General features: G+C 54.6%; 1 protein-coding gene across 1 annotated transcript in view; it reads right to left on the bottom strand.

Moving 5' to 3' along the window:
• Positions 1–2,488: 2,488 nt before the first annotated feature.
• The window catches only part of MN1 (MN1 proto-oncogene, transcriptional regulator), a 54,482-nt gene continuing 47,794 nt past the window's right edge, over positions 2,489–9,176 (bottom strand). The window contains 1 exon segment of the mRNA XM_030885443.2: positions 2,489–5,365. Within this exon segment, the coding sequence (XP_030741303.2) occupies positions 5,184–5,365 (182 nt within the window). The 3' untranslated portion in view covers positions 2,489–5,183.

Raw genomic sequence — 9,176 nt, forward strand, 5'->3', positions numbered from 1 at the left:
GCCCCGCACCGGCACCTTCCAGCCCACACGGGTCAGGGTCCCTGCTGCTCCCGTGGGGTTGTTGGTGGTCAAGGTCAGGTGTGATGCAGGACGCTGGATTATAATAGTGTTCCTCTGGGAACTTGACAAGGGCCCTATGACAGGTGTCCGCTGGGCCCGAAGGGTCCTCCCAGGGATCTGCAGCCCCGTCAGGGGTCCCCACCCACTGCCAACCTTTCTTGGGATATCTGAGGCAGGAAGCCATTCATGTACCCATGAACCCATTCTGCTACAACCTCAGGTGACAGGTGCCCATACCCAAAGCCCATCCATCACCCACCTTTCTTCTCTTCCTCCGGTACTAAACATGGCCACTTTACCCATCTTTAAGGCCTTAAGGGTTTTTGAGATGCCTCCAAATATTTAATATGGAAGCTTATCTTTTAACACCTAATATTCTAACTGACACACGGCCACAAAATGAAGAAAACCTCCAAAAGTCTCTGTGGATGCTGGGTCGGACCACCCAGAAAACTCCTATTTGTTCTTCAAATCCCACCCAATATAACCTGCTCAAGGAAGCTTTCCCCAGGCCTCCCAAACTGAAGTCATGCCTCTCTCAGCCTGGCATCCAACTTTCCTACGGTGACAGGGAATCGGGCACAGTCTCCTTGTATTTACATGTCAGTGTCTGTCCCTTATCCCCTCAGCGAGGAAACGGAGGCTCTAAGAAAGCCCACTGCCCGCCCACCCCCACCCAGAGGCCACAGGTCTTCGCCTCATGAATCCCGAGCCCCTGAGTGACCATCTTCGAATAAGTAGACATGTGTCCGTGTCTCTCGAGTGGGGAGCCATTTGCAGGACATCTGTGAACTTGTCATCAGCTTAGCCGCCACCCACCCAGGAAGCTCCCGTGAAGATGCCGCGCTGGGGAGATGCACGCAGAGGCGGCACCTTCCGACCTCCCTAGGAGGTGCTGTGTGTGTGCACGGGTCACCTCCATCCTTGAGGAGCCCACTCCCTTCTGCATCTGACTCCGCCCCTACCACTGCCCACCACCATAGCCCACACCCACACGCATGCAGCACCTGCCCTCGGACCACGATTGGTGTAGTAAGAGTCCAAAGGCTCAGAGACAAGTGGCAGACATGTGTGGTTAACAAACACCCCTGGGGTGCGTCTGGTGCTGGCTGCTGTGGCACACACTTTGAGAAACCCTGCGAGGTGGAAGAAGCCAGGAGGCAGCGGCTAGGGCAGGGTTCTGCTATGACCTTGAGTCTAAGCAGCAGGTGTGTTTACGGGGGTTACCCCTGTCACCCTTCAAACTAAACTCAAAAACTCACAGGCAATGAGTCAATTCTGATTCATAGAGACCTTATAGTGACCTTCAAGCTAGGTGCAACTTATGCCATCTTGTTGCTCCTCAGCAACCCTATATAGGTAATAGAATGAAACACGGCCCGGTCCTCAGCCAACTTACCAGTCGTTATGCTTGAGCCATTGTTGCCGCCACTCTCTCAACCCGTCTCAGTGAGGGGCTTCCTCTTTGGGGCGTGGACTCCCTACATTACCAAGCTTGATGTCCTTCTCCAGGGACTGGTCTCTTCTGCAAACACGTCCACAGTACTCGAGATGAAGTCCAGTCAGAGAGAAACCTGTGCTTGTGGCCAGCCCACACCGCCCGAGGCCAGGCACAACCATGTCACAGATGAGGAAAGACAGGGTGGGGAAGCCGTGTGGCTTGCAGGAGGGTATAGAAATCCCCAGATAGTAAAGGAAGGCAGGAGCCCAAAAGCACGTCCCTCCTCACTGAGTGGAGCCCGGGTTCTTCTCAGCACAGGGAACACTGGGTGTGAAATCCGGGCTGGGGGAGGAGGGGGAAGGTGTGCACCCAGCGGGTCGGGAAGAGGCTACTGCTAACCATTTTACAAGGCACAGGGCAGCCCCCTGGGACACGCCCTGGTGGTGGAGTGGGTAAGTTGTTGGGCTGCTAACCGCAAGGTCAGCGGTTTGAAACCACCAGCTGCTACGAGGGAGAAAGATGAGGCTTTCTACTCCCATAAAGAGTTCCAGCCTCAGACACCCACAGGGGCCGTTCTGTTGTGTCCCAGAGGGTTGCTAGGAGTGGAAATCAGCTGGATGGCAGTGAGAGTTTGAGAAGAAACTCTACAACTGAAAATATGTAGACACATGAGCGAGCGCGCATGCGCACGCACGCACGCACGCACGCATCTCCCAGGGGAGCCCGCCCCAGTGGTGCAATGCTTAAGCGTTCTGCTGTTCACCAAACAGGGTTGGGGGGTCAGAGCCATGACGGGTCCTGGCGACCAGCTTGCAGAATGCTGCCAGCCAGGGACAACTCTCCCAGGAGCTCTACCCTGTCACGTGGGGGCTCTGAGTCAGCATCGACTTGCCGGCACCCCCCCCACCCAAGTTTCCCCTGCCCCCACCATGGGAAAAGAGTGGAAAGAAAATGAAGGAGACGGGTCCCACTCACAAAACACCACCGTCACCATTAACGTCATATTTATTGTTATTTAGCTGTTCAGGAAAACATATACAGGTATATACAGTATGCATGAATACAGAAGACTGCACTTTACATATTGTTTTTTAAAAAAGAAAGAAAAAAATAACACTCAATTTCATGAGCTCTTGTCAGTCTTCTAACCAAGCATTTCAGAAATGAATTTTTTTTTAATTTTTAAAGAGTCAAAAAAGATTACAGGATTGCTTAACACACAGCAGAATTAAGGTTTCATATTTTACATGTGCAATAAACTTTTTGTTTTCCTCTCGTTTCCTTTTCCGGAAGACTTTTGTTTTGCTCTGCAGTCACAATTCCCAGAGTTGGGAATCTGGTGTGTGTGTTCGGGTGTGTTTTTAATTTGCTCTGATTCTTTCCATTTAAACCAAATTTCATGAAATAACATCCTTTTGCTTAAGGCTATTTTTAAAGCTGATCCACTCTGGGGTCGTGGGGAGCGAGAAACGTTGGAAACGGCAGAGGGGTTCCGAGGGGGCTGGGACCATGCGCTGATGGGGGCACATGGGGCCGGGCTAGGCGATCAAGGGCAGCAGTTGGGACTCGGTGCTCCCTGGCCTTAAGCAGTTAAGGAGGACTCATTCCTGTTTCCAAAATGAAAGCGCGAAGCTCTCTCACAGCTGCACACTGGGCAGACAGCAGGGGCGCAGAGGTTGGCCTAGAAGGTCGCCAATCGCCCCTTTTTATTCCTTCCCTGGGCAGCAGGGGACCACAGGCATACACACCTTCTCAGAGAGAAGTTCTCGGCCACGCACGCTGGGCTCTGGCCCTGGGCTCGCTGTCCTAACGCAAACCCGGCCGAGGAAAGAAGAGGCGGAGAAGGGGAAGGAGATGGGTTGGGTTTGGTTTTTTTTTTTCTAGAAAAACCTTCTCCCTTTGACTAACCAGTTATTTGAAATCAACAAGGGGGCGTTTGAGGACACCAAGCCTTCCGGTCACTTGCTCAAACAAGCTGGGTCTACAAACACAGGGCGCGGGGGCCGAGGAGGGGGTTCACAAAATGGACCCTTCAGCAGACATGCTAGCTAACCAAAATCCAGCTAAGTCCTCCGTTTGTGGAAATAAGATTAGCTCTGTTCTGGTCTGACCCACCCTAGAACCGACCTGTCCCCGACAGTGCCCAGGGTCACCAAAGCCCTTTGCACCAGAGCACCCCCAGCACCCAGCCTCCTCCTCTCTGCCCCTCCCAGGGAGGAGCCCGGTGGTGGCAGCTCCAGCTCCAGGTGTGAGAAAGGTGAGATTCCAATCACAAGGAGGTTGGGGGAGGGGTGGGGTGGATTTTAGGGTGCAAAAAATAAAAGGCCCAGGAGCATGACTCTCCCCTTCTGGCTGACCTCCCCACCCCAACCCTCTATCCTGCAAAGCTCTGCCCACCAGAGACACCTAGGCTCCCAGGTGAGGGGGGGCTGGAATCCCCTCCCAAGGAGGCCCTGGGAAAGTGCTGGCCACAGCCTCATCCCTCAGGTGGGTGTGGACTGGGGGAGGAGGTGTTAATAATACACCCTCCTTCCTCCCTTGCTGGCACTGCCTGGCCTGTAACAGCTAGTAGGGAAGGCCATGGACTGAGAATTCGGCACACACACACACACACACACACCCAATTGTCAGAGCAACACCCTGGTTGGATGGGTACCACATCCCATGCAGACCAAAGCCGCTAAGGACAGTTTGAAAATTCAGTCAGGCCTTTGCAGGGAGACCACGAAGAAGGGGGCAAGGACCAGTCCGACAATCCACCCGGTGCCACCTCCACTCCAGGGCCAAGGTGGCACCGAGGCTCTGTGTGTGTGTGTGTGTGTGTGTGTGTGTGTGTGTGTGTGTGTGAAGGAAAATAGAGCTACTTTCTTAGGAAACAGACAAAAACAAAGTCCCAGGTGGAATACCTCAAAGTGGGGAGGGTTGGGAGGGGACATTCAACGTTTGGTTCCTGCTGACTAATGGCAGTGAGGGGTCAGTATATAATATTGGGTGACAGCTTGACTCGCACCCAGCAATACTCCAGAACTACTCTTCTCCAGAATCTCCATTTTAATAAGCAGTGAACAAAGAAAAAGGAAAGAGAGAGAGAGAGAAGAAAGAGAGGAGGGGGCAGGGGGCCGAGGGCAGGGGAAGGAGAAAAAAACAGGCACAGAACCAAACAGAAGACAAGGCAAGCAACACTGGTCTTATTATGAAATAACAATACTTGGACATACAGCAGCATGAGAGTCAAACAAAAAATGAGGGGTTTGCTAAAAAAGAAAAAAGAAAGAAAGCAAGATTATAGAAAAATGGGGAAATTATCTAGCAGGGGGAGGAAAAAAAGGCTGCCGCAAACGTTTGCTAAGTGCAGAAAGATTAACACTGGTAACATACTATGGTAGACAAGTTTCTTTTAAAAAAAAATGAGGTTTTTTTTGCGTTTTTTTGTTTTTTTTTTTAATTAACCCTTTCTGGTCCATATGCCACTAAGCAGATACCAACCTAGGTGTGAGGTGGGAGGGCGGGGTGGGAACCAAAACAAACAAACAAACAAACAAACAAACAATCATCCACTCCGCAACAGTGGCCCCTTTTCAAATGAACAAGGGGTAGGGGGTCAGGCGAGGAGGGGGAGGGGAGGAGAGGGGTGGCGAGGTGGAAGGGGAGGCCTGGTGGGGGAGGGGGTTCTCTGGTGGATTCAAGTCAGGGCAGCCACAAAAGTCCCGAATCTGTTGGAGATGTCGGAGTGCAGGGACCTCCAGGTGGGGACGGCCGCACGGGCCTTGGCGTCGCCCACGTCGTCCGTGCAGTGGACAGACAGGCACTGCAAGTGGCTCCCTGGCTGGGGAGCGGAGGCCTTGTTCGCCGGGAGGTCGTGGGCTGCTGGGGAAGAAAGGAGAATGTGTTAGTTAGTGGCAGGTTCCGGCTCCTGGCCCAGGGAGGCACTGGCGGGGCTGTGTGGCCGAGCCCTGAGTCCCAGCCTGCCTCCCGGGACTACACTCCCTGCCACCCTGTGAGCCTGGATCCCCGCCCCCCACGTGGACATGAGGAGCCCAAGACTCAGGGAGGACCAGTAGCTTGCCTGGGTCACACAGCTCCAATCGGAGGGCTGAGAGGCTTGACCTCCTCACCATGAGGCAATTAATGTATATTCTACATGGTGTGTGCCGTGCCAGGCAGGGGACACAGAGCCTGGACTCCCTCACCAAGCCAGTTTCCGCTCTTACGGGAAGGGGCTTAGGGATTGGGGGTAGTGGGGTGGGGGTGGGATCTAATGAGACACCCTGGAAGAAAAGGGACTCTGGAAATCAGTCACACTTTAATAGGACTGGGACCCAGGCTAAAGGCAAGAGGGAGAGCTCTCTCAGTTGTTCAGAGAGAGACGGGACAGGGCGGGCCTTTCGAAGGACTTCTAATGGACACTAGATCCATAAATGCCCTGGATTCGAATTCTTTCACCTCTGAGGGAGCCCAGCACACACAGAGAGAGAGAGGTGACCTAGTCATGGTCACACGGCCAGGAAGGGGAAGAGCTAATGGTACCTTTCTGACGCCACTGAAGCCAAAGAAGCTGCCGCGAAAGGAGGGGTCCCACTCCCACTGGAGAACACCCAGCTACTGACCTCCCTGGCCGCCCACTGGGACTGAGAGGAAGGCCTCCCCCAGTAGCAGAGCCCCAGGCCCCGGAGGAAATCCTCCCACAAGAGTGAGCCCCGGGAGCCAGGGCCAAGAGGTGACGAACTGAGCGTGGGCCCCCACCCAGGCCGAAGACGCAGCCCTGAGAGTAGGTGTCGGGAGCCAGGCAGGGGAAGGAGCTGTCCTCCTCCACATCTTCCCATTCATTCATTTCATATGCCCTTATGGCCAAGGAGCCCCCCATGAACCCCAATCAGTAATTCAAAGTTCCCACGGGAGTCTGATCCCCAAGAGAGCGGCAGGCCTCGGATTCTAGCAAAAAGGATCGGCCGCCAAAGAGCTCAAGCTGGCTGCTTTCCAACACCCATTGCTTAATCCCCCAAGAGGAATTGTATCCCAAGCGGGGCAAGGTTGGCAGGGGCGGGGCTTAGCACCTGCCAGAGAGCGAGAGAGACAGAGAGATAAGGGGTTTCTCAGGAGCCCTGGTGGAATAATGGTTACAAGTCGGGCTGCTAAGTGAAAGGTCAGCCCTTGTACTCCCGCAAAGAGTTACGGTCTCTGAAACCCACCGGGGCAATGCCACCCTGTCCTCTGGGGTCGCTGTGAGTGGACATTGACTCAATAGCAGGGAGTTTGTTTATTTGACTTTGCTTTGCAGGAAATAGCTCAAGGAGCAACACCCCCAGCCTTGCCCACTTTTCAGATGAGTCAACAAAGGTGCAGGGGACTGAGACCTGTTATCCAAAGTCCCACCATGAGCCGGGATGGGGGTGAGGGTGGGGGGGTGGGGGTAGGGAGAGGGGTGCCTTGGGGTTACTCAGTGTGAAAATAGAGATTTGAGTTCACCCTGAGGCACCTCAGAAGAGGGCTGGATATCTATTTCAGAAAACGGGCTCTGAGGGGGAGGGAGGGGGAAATGAGGAGCTGATAACAAGGGCTTAAATAGAAACTAAATGTTTATAAAATAGTGATGGCAACATATGTACAAATATGCTTGATACAATTGATGTATGGGTTGTTATATAAGAGCTGTAAGAGCCCCCAATAAAACGATTGCTTAAAAAATAAATAAATAAATAAATAAATGAATAAATGAATAAATAAATAAATAAAATGACCAGAAAGAAAACGGGCCCTTGGAAACCTCTGTGGTAACCTCAAGGTCATCAGGGGTCAAATTGAAGCCAAGACATCTGGAATCGTAGAACAGAGGAGAGCGGGAATGGGTGCCCCCACCACCCACAAGGAGCGGGGTTTGCTATGTGGTCTCTGGATGCCCGAGAGAGTCGCTTCTCCCCGAATCACCCACCGTCTACATGCTCCTTTCCCTCCAGCGGGCTACGCAGGGGCAGGTGCCAGGCGCACAGCCAGACATCTGTGTGTCTGTCACCAGCCCCTGCCAGCCCAGCATCAGGGGACCCTCTTACCACTTGCAAGAGGGGACCTGGGCCTCAGAGAGGGTGAGGGGCTGCCACCCCAAGCCCCCCAACCCCTGGCCCAGAGAGAACCTGGCGGGCTGGGGCCCACAGGGAACGTATCTCAGAGAAGACTCTTCTCCAGAGCATGACCAAACCCATCCTCCCGCCGGATTCATTCCAGCTGGGGGCACCCAACACGCCCTGAGACCGCCGCTCCCTCGGGCTGCCCATAAATCAGTTCCAGGGAAGCTGGCCTCAAGTCAGGGCCTGCCCAGCTGGCAGCAAAGGCAGCAGTCCCCCACTGGGACCTGGCAGGACACACACCCTCCAAGCACACAGGAGGGTGAGGGGCCATGAGTCAGCGCCTGACACAGACAGACTCCAGGGGACCCAAAGAGGAGGGGTTATTGTGTGGTGTGAGGTGTTTGTCTGTCTGCCCCATCCCTGTGGCTGCCTGTGGGGGCAGGGAGGGTCAACTCGGTGCAGCCTGGGCACTGAGAGGCTCTCTGTCGGGGCGAGAAACCTAAGCACCGCTGTGAGTGACCCTACGTGACAGATGAAAACTGAGGCCACCGCCCAGGTCGCCAGCTCTGAGCCCAACCCTCTTCTTTGGGCCCAGAATTCCAAGCTGGTCAGCCACAAGTTAGGTCCCAAGTCCCCCTTAGGAGAACATCTCACAGACCCACCTCTCTGATCTGACGGGTTTCGGCGGAGCGTGTCTGTCTCACTGGCTCTGGCTGGGACACTCGCTGAAGCTGGTTAGCGTCATAGCAACACATAAGTCCCCAGTGACAGAGGTGTCAGGGCTCGGGGTTAGCTGGGAATTGAACCAAAACCACTCACTCGCACGGAAGGTGAAGCAGGGAAGCAGCCCTGCCCGCTGTGCCCTCAGTAATGATGCCCTGCCTTGCACAGCACCGCTGCTCAGTCCCAGGAAGGAGAGGACTCCCTGGCTGGCCACCACAGAGGCAGGAGGAGGACGGAATGGGAGTCCTCTGCAGAGTGTGGACCGCCAGATGTCCCCCCCTGGGGCTCCGGCATGCAGGCTCTGATTGGTGCCCTGCCCCATGAGGGTTGTTGGTCATCCGGCACAGCGAGGGGGGAAGAACTGTAGCCCAGACCCAGGATGCCCCTCCAGGTCCCCAGCCGCTGCCAGGTGCTAAGATGCCGAACAGGTTTCAGCAGAGCATCCAGGCTAAGAGAGCCTAGGAAGAAAGGCCTGGCTGCCTACTTCTGCAAAGCAGTCCGAGGAACCCCCGTGGGTCGCAAAAGGCCAATCCACAAATAACCCTGCGGGTGTTGCAGGACCGGCTGGTGTTCCGTACCCTCGTGTAGAGGGTTGTCAGGACTTGGGGTCCAACAACAAGCTTACTGCTATTATTGACCAGGCCAGGGCTGGTAACCAGAGGTCGTTTGTCGCAGTGGGGGCTGCTCAAGGGCTGCCAAAGGCCTTCCCCGCCTGGTGCCCCCCAAGGCTGGGGCCCCAATCAGTAATTCAAAGTTCCCACGGGAGTCTGATTCCCCAAGAGAGCGGCAGGCCTAGGATTCTAGCAAAAAGGATCGGCCGCCAAAGAGCTCAAGCTGGCTGCTTTCCAACACCCATTGCTTAATCCCCCAAGAGGAATTGTATCCCAAGC

This window comes from Echinops telfairi, unplaced genomic scaffold, assembly GCF_000313985.2.
Source record: "Echinops telfairi isolate 266 unplaced genomic scaffold, ASM31398v2 ScPeMD7_29;HRSCAF=101, whole genome shotgun sequence".
Classification (NCBI taxonomy): Eukaryota; Metazoa; Chordata; class Mammalia; order Afrosoricida; family Tenrecidae; genus Echinops; species Echinops telfairi.